This window comes from Sminthopsis crassicaudata, chromosome 1 (assembly GCF_048593235.1).
Source record: "Sminthopsis crassicaudata isolate SCR6 chromosome 1, ASM4859323v1, whole genome shotgun sequence".
Taxonomy (NCBI): domain Eukaryota; kingdom Metazoa; phylum Chordata; class Mammalia; order Dasyuromorphia; family Dasyuridae; genus Sminthopsis; species Sminthopsis crassicaudata.
In genome coordinates, this window is record NC_133617.1 from 72,182,559 (window position 1) to 72,198,312 (window position 15,754).

Here is a 15,754-nt window from a genome sequence, read left to right on the forward strand (position 1 = left end):
TGTTGATTTGTATGGGTTTATTTTATATTCTGAAACTTTACTAATGTTAATTATTTCAAGTAGTTTTTAAGTTGATTCTCTTACTATCAATTTATCTGCAAAGTGATGGTTTTATTTTTTACTTGTGTATTGTAATTCCTTCATTTTCTTTTTCTTACTGCTAAAGCTAACATTTCTAGTACAATATAGAATTAATTGGGGAAATAGATCTATAATTTTATTATTTCTCTTGTTTTGGCTCTTTCTGGCTTAGGCTGTCAGCATAGTATTTGTGTCATAAAAGGAATCTGAGAGGACTTCTTTGCCTATTTTTCTAAACAGTTTATATAGTATTAAAATTCCTTAAATGTTTGGTAGGACTCACTTATAAAGCCATCTGGCCTTGGAGGTTTTTTTTCCTGTTTGGTTCAGTTTCTTTTTCTAAAATGGGAGTCATTTAGATATTTTATTTCCTCTTTTGTTAATATGAGCAATTTATATTTTTGTAAATATTCATCCATTTCAATTAGATCATCAGATTTATTAATATACAATTAGGCAAAATAGCTCCTTTTTATTGCTTTAATTTATTTTAATTTATTCTGCTATCTGCTTCCCTTTTATGGGAATGCTCATCCCATTCACATTTGCAGTTACATTAATGTTATTGCCCTTCACCTTATTTTTTCTGTTTATAATATTTTCTTTCACCCTATCCATACTTATCAGTGTTTTGCTTCTGACTACTACTTCCTGCTTTCTATCTGCTCTGCTTTCTATCAGTACTACTCCCTTTTCTTTTCTCCTTCCCATCTTATTTCCCATAGGGTAAGACAGATTTCTCTACCCAACTGAATGTGTATATTTTTCCCTATTTGTGCCAAATTTGTTGGAAGGTTCAATGTTCACCCCCTGCCTTCTTTCCTTCTATTGTAATAGATCTTTCATGCTTCTTCAAGTGAAATAATTTATCCCACTCTGCCTCCCCTTTACTCTTCTCCCAGTACAATTTTTTTTCACATTTTAAATTTGTTTTATCATTACATCAAAACCAATTTACATCCATATTCTCTAACTGCCCTAATAGAAATATACTTTTAAAAAGTTACAAGTATCATCATCTCATGTAGGAATGTAAATAGTTTAACATTATTGAATACCATATGTTGTTTTTTAAATTTTCTCTTGAGTCTAGTATTAAAGGTCAAAGTTTCTGTTCAGCTCTGGTCTTATCAGAAAAATTTTAACGTCTCCTATTTCATTGAATTGAACTGAAAGTTTATGCTCAATTTTGCTGGGTACTTGATTATTTTGCCTTCCAGAATATCATATTCCAAGCTCTCTGATTCTTTAATGGAATAGTTGCTAAGTCCTATTTAAGTCCTGGCTGTGACTCCTTGATATTTGAATTCTTTTTTTTTTTTTTTTCTGGCTGCTTACAGTATTTTCTCCTTGGTGTGATAGTTTTAAAATGCGGCTACAATATTCCCTGGAGTTTTCATTTTGGAATCTTTTTCAGGTGGTGATTGGTGGATTCTTTAAATGACGTATGTCACCCTTGGGTTCTAGGATATTAGGGCAATTTTCCATGATAATTTCTTGAAAGATGTGATCCAGGTTTTTTTTTTTTTTTTTTTTTTTTTTAAATCATGGCTTTCAGGTAGTCCAATAATTCTTAAATTGTCTTTCCTGGATCTATTTTCCAAGTCAGTTGTTTTCTTCAATTAATTTTTATAATTCCTTTTCCAAGCTGCTGATTTTTTTGTTCTCCCTTAATTCTTTTGCAGTTATAAACTTTCTTTTCCCATTTTTTACTTGATTTAAAAAAAATCCTTTCAAAATTCTTCCAAGGGAACTTTTTGGGTATGAGATCAATTCATATTCTTCTTTGAGGCCCCATATTTAGGCACTTTGACATTGTTTTCCTTTTCTGAATTTGTGTTTTGACCTTCCCTGTTGAAATGATAACTTTCTGTGGTCAGGGATCTTTTTTGATTTGTTTTTTGCTCATTTTAAAAAATTGAGCCCCAGCTCCTGGAGTGCAGGGGACACTTTCCCAAGCTTCTTACACTAGGGGCCAAGGGCCTGCTTAGTGGCTCTCTGTTACAGGGCTTCTGGGACTGGCAGCTTGCCTGCTCTGCTAGGGGATCTCGCTCAGTTTTACCTGCTGGACTCTGTGTTCCGGGGCTGGCAGTTTGCCTGCTTCACTGGGCTGGAGATCTCAGTTTGTTTGCTGAGACAGAAGCTTGGAAGTGAGGGACTCAGCTGCTGATCTGTGTTGTGGCTAAAGCCTCCACCTAGTTTGCCAGGACACCACCTATATTGTGTTGCACTCCTATATTACCAAAGTGAGACAGACCTTTCCTGAAGTGCTTTTAAGTTATCTTGGACTGGAAAATTGTTTCATTCCACTTTCCTTATGGATTTTGTTGCTCCAGAATTCTTTGAGAGACTTGACTTACTGTTGTGTCCAAGAGAAACTGGAAAGGACTCGGGCAAATTCCTGGCTTCTCTGCCATCTTGCCTCTACCCAGCACGGGTAACTTGAAAAGGGAAAGGAGGCTCATTTCTGAGTACTTCAGTACTCATCTGTTTTCTTTTTTTCATACATAGGAAAGTTTGAGTGGGGTAGGAGAGGAAAGGGTGGTGGGATGGGTAGAAACTGTCTCAAAGATATAGACAGTTCTGAATGAGCCAAGAAAAACTCAGACCCCTGAGGGAAAGGGGAGGGGGCAAACAAAAACAAAAAAAATTCTTATCAAGGTATGCTCTAAATCATGTGTTATTTTGCGATTAGCAAACAACAACAACACTAGTAAAATGACAATGCTTAAACAACATAAACTTAGAACTTAAAAATTAGCATATTTTGAGATTGGTTAAGGCGCAAAGTTCACATAAACTTAAGAGGCACAACCAAATGAAACTTTGGTGCTCAAAGTTCTGAACTTCAGTCTCCCTAAAACTGGCTCAAGAATCTGAAAGCCTCCTTTCCATCCAGAAAAGATTCTGTCTGAGCTCAGGTGAGCAGAGTCAGATTGACTAAGCCATATTTTGGCTTCAAGTCACTCAAATGTGTCCTAGATTCAGAGGGGGAATGAGACACAGCAGGGATATCCTCACCTCTGTTCTGTGTTGAAGATAGCAAAGACATGTTTATTGGACATGAAGCCTTTTTCCACATCTCGAATTTTGAGGTTATCCAATGGCAGCATGTATTTCTTCTCTTTTTCCTAAAATGCACAGGAGATAAAAAAAAAAAAAAAAAAAAAAAGAAAGAAAGATACAACTAACTACATCAGAAGGCCACACATTTATTTACATATTTAGGAAATGGTTCCATTTTCATTTAGGCTACTTGACTTGCCTAATGTTGCTGCCACTGCCTCCATGACTATTACTACTATATGAGAAAGGATCTTGAGCCTTGCGATGCCTCAAGCCTTCTGAACACAAGGTACAGGAGCTTGTCTAAGCTCCATGAAAGTAGGGAAGGTCTCATTTTGGTATCCCTACATCCAACCATGATGCCTCTCAAGTACTTAATACTAAGAGCTGGTTATCTTGCCAGCTTCTTTGATACATGCAGTTAACACAGGAGCACAGATTCAATAAGCTAGCTGGCAAGTTTCTGGACCATAAATAGGGCAACTCAGAAGCAAAAGATTCTATGGGATCTGGAATTCTTGTAAAGGGCAGGAGTATCTTGCTCATCCCTGAAGTCCTCAAAACTCCAGCACACAGCAGATATTCAATAAATATTTCACAGATGATAGGAGAAGTGGAGGGCAAGTTTCTAGCTTCCAGATCCATACTTAAGCAAGTCTTGAATTTGGTAGACCTTCTGCTGACAGAAGGGAGCAAGAGGGCAGAATGGGTGTCATGTGTGCCTCCCAAACCAATTTCTGAGAATGATGGGGGAACCCCAAAGAAACTGAAGTGGAAAAAACATGTGGTCTTTTGGTAGGCCAAGAATTCAGTCATGCCACTTGACTATTTTGAATACTGACATGAAGAGAGCTGGAAGGCAGAGATATCTGTGCATGGAGGAGACTTGCTCCACCCTAGCCATGTACCATTTTCTAGCCCAGGTTTTCTGTTATGGTCAGATAAATAAATGGGTAAGACTAAAGATGGTTCCTGAAAGATCTTAAAAGGTTCTCAAGCAAGCCTACAGGAAGGGCTTTTCACTTCAGGAGAACATAGAGAGGTTTCCCCTATTCTTAAAATTGCCTGTCTCCTCCCTTCCCCAAAGCAGCAAAAAAAAAAAAAAAAAAAAATTGCTCTTGGTTTGGATGAGCACAAGTCTGCTACTTTTGGAGGGGCCACCCTCCTGAGTCATGGGCTACAGCAGCCTCAGTGAAATGCAACATCTGGAACTGCTTATAACTATGTTCCACCCAGAAAATATCTCCAGATGCTACAGGCCTACACTCCCCCCATGTCCCAAAAGTGACGTCCTCCTTTGTACAGAGGCCATGAACCTAAACCCTCCCTCTACCACCCCCACTCGCCTGCCTTAGGATTTCCTGAAAAACCACAACTTTCTCTAGACTGAGTCTTGCTGAAGACTTGCCACGTCAGACCAGACAAAGCAGATTCTTTGAGGGAACAGCAGTTTTCTTCTCCTTGTAAAATAAGCTTTAACAACACATCCCTTCTCAAAAGGAACGGCTTCAAAGGGGAGAAGAATCTCCTCAAATTCCAGCCCCACCAGCCCAGTGTTCAGACTACCTGTCCAGGAGATTGCAAATGTGTACAGTAGTCTGCACATTGGTTAGGCTGGGCTTGGAAAAGCATCGATTCAGGAGCCAGGACCCTTACCCTCACAGCAAAGTGGAGGCCTAGGCATATCACCTCCAGGTAAGTCCTTTAAGATCTGTATTTTCCTCTTTACATGCCATACACAAAATACTGCCCTAAAAATGCTTGTTAAATTGAAATCACCCAGCCTTTGTAGGCCAGAGATTAAAAGTAAAAAATTTAGAAGTAAAATGGATTCTGTGCAAGGAAACAAAGGCCTGGAGGCGAGTTTGGGAGTTGCAAACCCTGAAAGGCTCCCTCAGCTAATCATCCTTTCAATCCTGTGGCAAAGGGTACACACAAGGTGGTGTCATTTGAAAATAAAAAATTTAAATTTTTTATTTTTAAAGAAATATTTGTACCTTTCCTTTATATTAAATTACCAAAATAAATGTATCTTTAATGGTTCTTTCTTCATTCTTTTCTTTCTTTCCAGAAAGGTTTATGACTGGTTCTGAGGGATGTGGGTGAGAAATACTGAAAGGACTGCTCTGTGATGGTTTTATGTTAGGAGAAAGGCTCTACATTAGCAGAACAGACTTTCTGCTTTTTGAGAAACAATATTTTATCTTCTCCTCCTCACCTCTAGGAGTCCTGCTGGCTTTGTGTCTGTAGAACACAGAGTCTTATTCACAGTGCCTGCTGGTTCTCATTACTCAACAGCAAAGGGCCAGACAGTGCTCCCACTGAGAACCCTGCCAACAGGAAACTGCTGGCGGGGGACAGGCAAGGTTTAAGGGGCTAGCAGGGGAATGTTGTTCCCTAGCTCTCATCTTAGTCTAACCGGAATGCTGAAGCTGGTAAGTTTGTATTCCCTCTCCAGTTAGGAAAAAGAAATCATTCCTGATTATTAAGAGAAAGGGGGAAAAACAACTCAGAATGTATAGCCTTTAATCCAAGATCAAACTGTCATATTCTGTACATTCCTATTCCACCCCACTGGCCAATCCAAATTCAAAAATGTAATCAAATAATGCTGTTCAGACCTCAATGAATTGCTGATGTGTCTGTGTTCTCACCAAGATGGAAGCTTGGAAACCATTAGAATGTACCTTCTTAAGAGCTGACGCACCACAAAGCAGACTAGCTTCTAGACTGTGGGGGTGGAAAGTTAAAAAAAAAAAAAAAAAAAAAAAAAAGAAAGAAAATATTTTCCAAGGCACTTGGAAGAGTGGTTATGAGTTAGTACTCTCTCCCTGGGGTGTCTGCAGCTTGGAAAAGATAAAGAGAACAGGCATCTGAGAGGATGCAAAGTGGGGTTTGCCTAAATCCTTACTTAGTCTAGGGGAGAATGCCTTTTTGCAACCTGCTTTACTCTAAAACAAATTTAGAGGGGCTGCAGGGAAAGCCTGGCAAGGAAGACTGGAAAGAGGATCCATTTGAAGATATCTAGGTCTGGCCAATTAGGAAGCTGCTCCATCACTATTTACAGGTAGCTCTGGCCCTATATCTCATCTTCCTCAGACACTTCTGCTCTGCCTCATTACAAACACAGTCCAGCATTCATAAGCCAAGTATAGTCCTATATACTGCTGCATTTGAGCAGGAGCTGTTTCAGTCCATGAAGAAAAAAAAAAAATGGACACAAACCATGAGGTTCTGTGGTTCTTTTCCCCAACTTAGGCAGAAAAGGATTCCCTTTAGGAAAAAGGTACACTAAAACATAACACTTTTCTGATCCTAAAGAGCCCTTTGGGACCTGTGATCCTTCAAGATCAACAAAATTTTGGGAGTGGGACAACTGGAGGGAAGGACCCCTTTACTCTAGGGTCAGAAGAAGGTTGAAAGAGCAGTGTAGACAGAAGCCAAGCTTGGTGTGGCCCAGGCCAGGAGGACTCACAGGGAAACAGTGGGCACCCAATAGTCAGGCTTTCTTTTTTCAAATAAAGGGTCAGGCTGGGCCAGGGCCCACAATTAATGTATGTATTTCCAAATCATGCACAGAACTTCTTTCCAAATCACCATCCTCATAAAGTTGCTCTTTTGTAACATTATGGGGGAGGCCAGTTAAGACCACTCTACATTTCGAAGGAACCCTGAAGGCCTTGATCCTAAAAAACATTTAGGATCATAGTTAAAAGAGACTGAGGAATGTGAAGACATAATAACAGTCACAGTCAGAAGTCTAAACTAGGTGTAAGGATGGAATTTAGAAAGAGGGAAGGCCTTGTTCTCTGAAGGCCATCAAAGAAGAAGTCATCATTCTGCACAAGTGAGACAAGAGAAGCATGAGGAGGGGGAGACCTTGCAGAGAAAATCATGGTTACAGCTGGATTTATATTGTCACCAACCAAGCTGGGCAATGCAAAGAGGGAAATCTCAGTTTCCTCATTTCAGAAATTAAAAGCTCTTCAGGATGACTTGGCTCTGATGTGGTTTCCGCTCTTTTATCCAACAAAGCCAAGATCACAGGATCAAGAATTTGAAGTGATTGAGATCACCAGCCTTACATTTTATAGAAGGACACAGATTCAGGAGGATATTTAATTTGCCCAAAGTCACACAGAGAGAGTAAAGAGCAAAGCTGGGAACCTGATCCAGATCCATTAACTCCAAATTCAGGGCTTCCCATTCTCTCTATTAGGTACTTCTCCTACATTTCCAGGCTTGGTTCCAAGAAAAAGCAGAAATAAATTCTTTAGCATTCTTCTACTACAACCTAAAGTGCTCAGGGTTACAAGGACAAGAAGTCAAAACTAAATTTAACTCAATAATCACTGATCTAGTGCATACTCTGTATTAGGTGTTACTTATACTAGATCATAAATTAAAAAAAAAAAATTGGGCCCTGCCCACAAGGAATTTAACTTGGGAGAATATAAAATGTACACAAAGTTTAAATTTGGATAAAAATATATCTCTGAGGCAGCTAGTGGGCACAGTGCAGAGGATACTGGGCCTGGAGTCATAAGGTCAATTCCTGGGAGAAAGGGAAGTCATAGGTCCAAGGGCACCCACAACTATGTAGTAAGAACAAACATTTAAGAGGACCCCTAATCTACTTCATAAAGCCTACCCAGCCCCAGCCTCCCAAATCTTCATTCCTTACATGCTTACTAGTGAGTTCAGTCTAGTATCCTTGGGGAAGAGAGAAGAGCCTAAAAGAAGGGGATGGATAAATATTAGTACACTGGGGTTAACTTCTAAAGGAGTTCACACGATGGCTGGTGCCTGGCAGTGTCTTACATAGCTTCCAGGTCACATATGGGTCAAACAGTCCAGAATATGGTCTCACCAGGTTGGCTTTCTGCTTAGTTGATGCATTTCAGTTGCTACAACTACTACCACAACCACATGTGATGCTTATTCTGTGTAGCTTGAGGATTTGCATTCTCATTGTCCCTATCATTCTTGGTTATATAGGCTGTGGCCATAATTCCCATTGAGATTTACCCATATCTTGCTTCCCAAAAGAAACTGGATGGCAAATCATAGCTAGCCAGCCTGGTCTGCTTGCTTTTAATCAGCTCACCAGTCCATGTCAGGGTAGTGTTTCTTGACAGATCAAGCAGATTTCTGGATACTCACCTCCTCATCCTTATACCACGACAAGGACTCTGCAGTGAGCACAAACCAATACTCCTTGGAACCGCCTTTCATCAGGCTGATATTGTTGATGGTCAACCAGCCCCTTCGAATCACCTGGAGGAGAAATTGTGGATCAGTCTGAAACCCGAGTTCTAATAAAGGGGTGTGAACTGGTTGACTGTCCTACTAGAACACACCAAGAAATCAGAGAGGCCAAACCCAGACAGAGCAGACTTGTAAAATAATTAGCAGACTCCCAACAGAGTAACAATCTAGCTCCTTCAAAGGCTGTCAAAACCTCCTCAGACTCCAAACTGTTCTTGCCCTAATCAAGATCCTGATCCAATCTAAAATGGAGTGGAAGAGGGTGGCCTATTCCAGGATTTTTGGATTTATGTCAGCACTCACTAAAGGCCAAACAACCACCTCTTAGGTAGGTATAAAGGTGGCCCAGTGATTCAGTCCATAGCTTAACTGTTCTAGGACAGCCAATAAGGGAAGAAATCCAATTCAGTTGTATTAATGGGCCACACGATGCTCCTATACATGCTGGCCCTGGAGGAACCACTTGGTCAAAGTATACAGCACAATGGAACTCTCCACTAAGAAATACTTTTTTGAGGTTGTACAGGTCATTAAAGACAATAATGGAAAGTTGTGAAACTGCTTAGTTCGATACTCAGGACAACTAGTAAAACTTACTCCAAAGATAAAAGATAGACTTCTTTCAAATAGTTTACATAAAAACAGCCAGTAGCCATGCTTCTCTGCCAGGTAGGGTGGCAGTTTTTCTAGAAGAATGTTATGGGCCTCTGGCTCCCCTCCCCAGTCTCCACCCTGACAATGTCACTGTGCCTACTTGTGGCCCTCACCTGGCAGCCGAGTCAGCCTCCATGGAGGTGCTAGGCTGTACCCCCTGGGAGATGAGAAGGGAGGAGACAAGGAGACAGAAGACATGCATGGGAGCCCAGGACCTGGGGAAAAGCCCCTTACATTTCAAGCTGGGGACACAAGGGAAGGGCCAACACGAAGCAAACAAAGACTAGAACAGGACTTGAATGGATTTGGAGGCAGGGACAGACTGAAGTTTTACTGCCAAGTATAGGTTGTCACCAGCAAGGGCAGTAGGACATGAGTAAGTGCTGACCCTGCCAAGGCACTTATGGGGCAGAGCTGCGGGTACTGAGAGCCAGGGAAAACAGTAGAGATCCCTTTGGATTTCAGGCCCAGAACCAGGGACTTTCCATAAGAATCTTTCTCTTTTTAGCCAGAGAACCAATTCCTAGGCCACGTTCATCAACCACTTCACCATCTTGCCAAAAAGCTTTCATCAAGATGTCACCAAAATAGTGTGCATGGTTTTGATAAACTGAACTGGCCTTCCCACAGCTGTCCAACTAACCAGCAGATGGAAGGAATCACTATTCTACTCCTAGAGAAACAGAGATACACATATGTCCTTCTCTTTCTATACCAAAGGGTTAATCAATGCAGCCAACATTAGTGACAGGCCCCTAGCACCCTAACCCAGCATTTAGGTCCTAGCATACAGAGGACACCAATACAGAGAGAGCCAAAGGGAAACAAAGCTCTGTTAGACATGCCAGAAGGGCACTTAAAGAAGCCAGACTCCCAGTCAGGAGCCCGAATCCTTGTCCTGTTAAGGAGTCTAGGGTGGAGGAGTGAATCTAAGAAATGGCACCCAGACTTATTCTTGCTAGGAGCATTACTGCTTCAGAGGCATAAGATGCTTTAGGACAAAACCACCGGTACCTTTGCTAGCATTTCATTATAAGCAAAGGCACAGAAGCTGTGTGGCTGCCTTCTTTTTGGTTAGCCCTTTTGGGATTTGTAAGATTGTGCTTAATCCTATGGCATGAGGTCAGACTTTAAAGGTCCCATGGGAGTAAATGCTAGCTTCCTCCTTTCCCAGGGACTGTCAGAGTCCCTGTCAAAGAGAAACAGGATAGGAGATAATCAACACATTGACATGGTTTCTTGTAAAAGTCTGAGTGAGGGCGGGCCAGGTTAGGTTCAGTATGAGTAGGTGCTTCTCAAAGACACAGCAAAAAATTCCAGCCCAGAGACAGTAAACCTCTGAATTATGTTTTCTTCTCCTTGAGGTAAGAGGAAGGCAGGCAAACAAGAAGGAAGCAAATTAATCTTTGGTTAGACGTCAATCACAGCCAGGAGCTCCATAGTGTGTGGTCTAGCCAGAAATCTCCATCTATAAGGCATCAACCACACCTATCTCTTACTACCCTCTCCGTGATCATAGATAGCTTTGCCCATGGAAGGGAGAGACTTTGGAACCTATCCTGTCTGATTTCTGTATATCTCATTCATGTGGAGGAATAATTTGCAAACTTTTAAATGGGTCCTTATGTCCCCCAAATAAGAAATTATAACACATTTATAGATTCATATACATGGGCTCCCAAAACATAAGAATTGAGAAGATCACCCACAGTCATCCTACATAAGTGCCCTGGGACCACTAGTCTCGAGACACAGGTTAGTAATGCACAGCAGTCAACGGGACAGCATGTGGCACATTTCTCAAAAACCAGGCTGGGGTAGTGGGCTCAGGGTCTTTAAGAAGGTGGGTAGACCTGGTGAGAAATGTGGATGCCTGGGAGCTAAGGACAAATGAGAAATGCTGGATTTGCCCCTGATAAAATCAAATGGGGCCAGGGCTTATAATAGTTTGATACTGTGGTCTGGTAGGAAAAACATAATATTGCAGGCCTGGTCATTCAACCCCAAATCTAAACATCTAGGTGACAGCCTAGAACAGCAACCATCCCACCCAGGAATTTGCAAGCTATCCAGGCAGCTGTCCATATAGGAGACAACAATGAGTTAGAGACAAAAATCACTTGGCTGAACAAGCTATGGGTGACTGCAGGCTGTTACATTTAAAAGATTTTTACTCTTATAGTGCATCTGTTGGAGAGAAGCAAGGAGCCCTGACCAATCATATGGCAAAAGGCCAATAAAGAACTGAATGACTGATTTTCTTTGAGGTTGGATTTATAATTTGAAGGCATATGATGGCTCTTTAGTCCAGTTCATTTTAAAGCCAAATTTATATATGAAAATTCTGTAGATAATTCAGTCTCAAGAGGGGGAAACAGGAAGACAGAACAGGAATAATAGCAAAATCAGAATGTAGCTGGATAAGTGTCCCAGGGTCTAGGTACAGAGGAGACAGGCATGATAAGATCCTCTGGAAATTCAGGTCCAAAGTTACAGCTTAATCAATCCAATGACCCAAAGCTGAAAAGAGTCTGTGGTGCAGTTAGAGGACTAAGGAAAGTTGCCATGGGCCCATTTGGCTAGCAAGGAGTCATGTTATGAGGGACAGAATGGCCACCTGATATTTAACAAGGGAATGAGACATGGCAAAGAAGCAGACATTTTGATGTACCAATACCTTACCTGCGAAAAGGTGCCTTCAGGGGAGAGCTGGTCAACTGGTAGGGACAGGGGAATCAAGAAAGGGGGCCTAAATCTTGGAACACTCTTCCTGAATGCTGATTTTGTCTTCCTGGCCTGGAGTAGCCCAGCTCATACCAATCTTAGTACTATAGTCAGGGCTCAGCAGCTTCCCATCACCACAAGGCAAGATTTTCACATCCTAAAACTCCCAAGCAATGATGGAGACCTTGCTCAAGAAAAGCCAAGGTACTCTGGGAAATAGAGATAGACGTATTTTCTTTTCCTTCAAAGAAACAGGGTCTTGGGAAGCAGAAGGAAGCCTATTTGAACTGATAGGAAAATGGAAATCACTTAAATCTCTGTAGTATAATGGAAACCAGGAAGAGAGGCTTTAAAGGGGAAAAAAAATAGCTGTTCCAACAGTGGTCTGACTTCTTGCCGCTTGAGGAGAAATGCAAGAAAGGATAAGAGACTGGTGGTGCAAACCAAAACCAGAGTCCTTTAAGGAGGGAGATTTTCCTTATCCTGCACCACTCTTCTAGAATTACACTTTAACTGTTTCCATTTTCTCACTCAGTCAAAGAAGACTTCTGACCCTTGTTAGCCTCCCCAGTGGAAGATGTAACAATGTCACCATCCATCATTAAGGGAGATAATGGTACCTTGGTTTTTCAGAACTGAGTACACTTAGCAGGAAGATCTGTGGGCTCATGCCAAACAGAATGATGCTGTCATTCTATTTCCAGGGCAAGGAAAGTTGGAGAAGTAGGAGCATACAAATGATAGCAAGATGAAACAAACTGAGTATTATGGACATGAACAATCCCCTTAGAAACTTGATTCTGTTTTGGTTATACTCTCCACTGCTTCTTCCTGCTTATATGAACACAAAAGCAAAGAGGACCAATTAGTTACCCGCAGGGCAGCAGCGAGAAAAGCTCATCTTCAAGGCTTTGGGAAGGGTTACAAGAATGGGTCTTCGTGGCTGCTGGAGGCAATGACCATCAAACTAAGATAAGTCTTGCCATTGGAATTGGATTTTCTAAAGAACAGGGAACACCACCACAAATAAACAAAAGCCAGAAGGCAGGCCAGCACACTATTGGAATAATGAGGACAGGCTTGGGTAGATAGTTTTTCTAGACTCACTTGAGTCACTTCCTTTCTCCATCTCCAGAAACTAAAAGCACCTTGAAAATAGAGCCAAAGTCTGAACCCACTTTGTATGCTCCATGCTATCTATCACAGTGCTCCATAAATCTATTGGATGAACCTGTACCTGGCCTGGGAGAGGACAGGCTCTTATCTTCTATGTACTAAGTGTACTCAGCTCCAGGTCAATGAAAACCCAGTTTCCATGGGGTCATATTTTGGGAGTAGGTCTCCATCACTAGATCCATCTAAGGTTTACTAACACACTATGCAGGTACTTACCAGGATCTCACCCTTTAGGTTCACAAAGTTAGGGTGGTAGGGTAAATAAAGGAAAAGCAGAAAGAGGGAAGCAAGGTAATAGAGAAAGGGTAGGAAGCACAAAAAAAAATGGTAGAAAAGGAAGAGCAGAAAAACAGCAAAAGAAAAAAAAATTACATGCTATTAATTATATTCACAGTGTTAATGTTTAATTCATTATAATCTTTCCAAACAAAAAAGCAATAACATATGTATTACCTAAAGCAAGCATAAAATTCATGCAAAGGTTACAATTTCCAATCCGGGGCTTCAGTCATGCAAACTAAATAAATAGTTCCCTTGCCTCTCCCGTGAGAGATGGGACCTCTACAAAGACTATGTGAAGGTAAGTGTTTTTTCCTAAAAAAATCAGGACTCTACTCTGGGTCTTATTTCCCCCGGGAATACTTTCCTTCCATTTCCCAAAAGTTGGGATGGAACACTAGTACAGCACTGCTTTCTTCATTCTCAGGACAGTTGATGGGTCTCATAGAGAATGTGCTTTCCAAAAAAGAGACAGCAGCTATGATAAAAACTATAGTGACTAGTTGAGATTTAGATTCAGCCACTTGAAAAGGTTTTGAATTATGTCAAAACACAGGTAGAACTTAGGATCAAAAGGATGGGGAATTTAATAATTAGACAGCAGCTTCTGATAGAGTCATGTGAAACAGTGAGGGTTTGAGGAAACCATTCACACCAAAGCTAGTATACCTCCCCTGTGGCACCTATGGCAGCTTTCTCCATTCTCCTCCCACCCCAGAAACAAATCCCAAACACAGGCATGCACATGTACCTGATTTGGAACAGCTCTTTTCTTGTTCAGCTGAGTGCTTCTCTGTTGGGCACTGAAACCAAAGCATAACAAAACTTATGCAGCTGGGCAGTGAGGGAAGGAAGCCAGTGACCAGCTGCATAGAGAGAAGGTAAATAAACAATGGCTGAATGAAAATGGGCTGACAAGAGGAAAAACAGCTTTCAGAACTGGAGACATTAGCATCAAGGTTTTCCCATTGAAGAATAACTCTTTATCCAAGGAGAACCACAGAGGGCTACAAACAAATAGCATAAAAAAACCCAGCTCTAGCACCTGAAAGTTGTTACTGATCCAGACAAATGTAAACCTCTGAACCAAGGGATTCTGAACCCAAGGTACATGACATTATAAGAACTGTATTTTTAAGAACTGTATTTCAATTAAATTCTATGTTTTTTATATGATTTGTTTAGAAATATGATTTCGAGAAGAGATTCCCAGGCTTCTTCCTTAAAGACCTGTCCAAAAGTTGCCAGGAAACACAAAAGATGAGGAAGCCTGCTTGAATTCTACTCCTAGACAAAGCCATTGACTACTTGGGGGACTCAGAAAAAGTCTGTGCAGGTGTGGTGCTGCCTCATTGGCAGCATGAGCAAAGGAGCCTACAGCTTCACCCTCAGGCAAGGCAGTAAGAGGATCTCTCCCAATACCCTCTCCTCTCAAAAACCTTGGATGGTCAAATCCAGAGCCTGAGCAGAACTAGTTGTGAGGCTATTGCTTCTAATGGTTTCTGACATGAAATTTCAAATGTCAGACCAGACTGGTGTCAAGAGTAGCTGTTACCAAGAAAAACTCCACTTACCTGAGATAGGAGAGTAAAAACTATTTCCAAAAAAGAAAGCCACCAACTTTGCTTTCACACTCAAATCGAGAGGGAAGGGAAGAGAGCTCAAACATAAGGCTCTGTTTGAATGCCTGTCTTTATGTAGGGTTGGTTGTTTCAAATGGCAAATTGTTAGAGGACAGAGGTCATGTCAATGTAACCACAACGGGCAGCACTCACACATTACAATACCTGAGAGAGTCTAAGAAATGGAGAAGTTTGAATCAGAGTGCAAACCTATCCCAGAGCATTGGTGACCAGGTTTCATGACAGCAGGCCTAGGGAACATTTTTAGTACCTTTTCAGGCTGCCAATCAGTGAGGATTGGACTAGTTCCCTAGGGAAATCTTACTGTCTTGGGACTTACCATCACCTTGGTAAAAACAGATCTAGCCCAAAGTCCCACTAACACACTACTGAAACAGCATACACAGCAGGCAGATACCCACCCTGTCACAAGCTGCTCAGTATAGTAACAGCTGGGGTTATTGGGAAGAAGGCCAAGGAGTCCAGAGGAAAAAATGAAGTGATCAAAGGAAAAACAGGAGAGATGGTGAGAAGGAGGAACTGTGGATGAAGTGTGAAAAGCAGAAACAAAGTGAGGAAAAGAGCAGAAATCAAGAGGGGAAAGAGACCCAGGGCTTTAAGTCCACCACATAGACACCAAGCAGTCACAGGGAGGCTCATAGGGGTTTGCTAATCCAAGATGAGGGTACTGAGTTCACTCTCATCTTAAATGACAGGGCACAGCAGGACTTTTCTGTGACCAAACACAGTTATGGCTCACTACCATGGCCTAAGGCATGGGAAGATCCAGAAAAGCCATTGCACTTTTCTCCTTATCACCTACCAAAAAGACTCTTGGGCACAACATATCCTCAAAGACTCCTCCTAAAGTCTGAGAAAAAAAA

At 41.4% G+C, this 15,754-nt stretch overlaps 1 protein-coding gene across 15 annotated transcripts in view; it reads right to left on the minus strand.

Annotated features, from left to right (window-relative positions):
• The window catches only part of DNM2 (dynamin 2), a 73,393-nt gene that overhangs the window by 8,607 nt on the left and 49,032 nt on the right, over positions 1 to 15,754 (minus strand). For 8 of the 15 annotated variants that reach the window (XM_074311871.1, XM_074311911.1, XM_074311898.1 and 5 more), the window contains exons 13-16: positions 14,000 to 14,051; positions 13,186 to 13,197; positions 8,311 to 8,424; positions 3,103 to 3,212 (exon numbers count right to left, since the gene is read on the minus strand). In XM_074311871.1, the coding sequence (XP_074167972.1) occupies positions 3,103 to 3,212; positions 8,311 to 8,424; positions 13,186 to 13,197; positions 14,000 to 14,051 (288 nt within the window). The remainder of the gene's footprint in view (positions 1 to 3,102; positions 3,213 to 8,310; positions 8,425 to 13,185; positions 13,198 to 13,999; positions 14,052 to 15,754) is intronic. The other 7 variants (XM_074311929.1, XM_074311881.1, XM_074311889.1 and 4 more) reach the window with 1 other exon arrangement.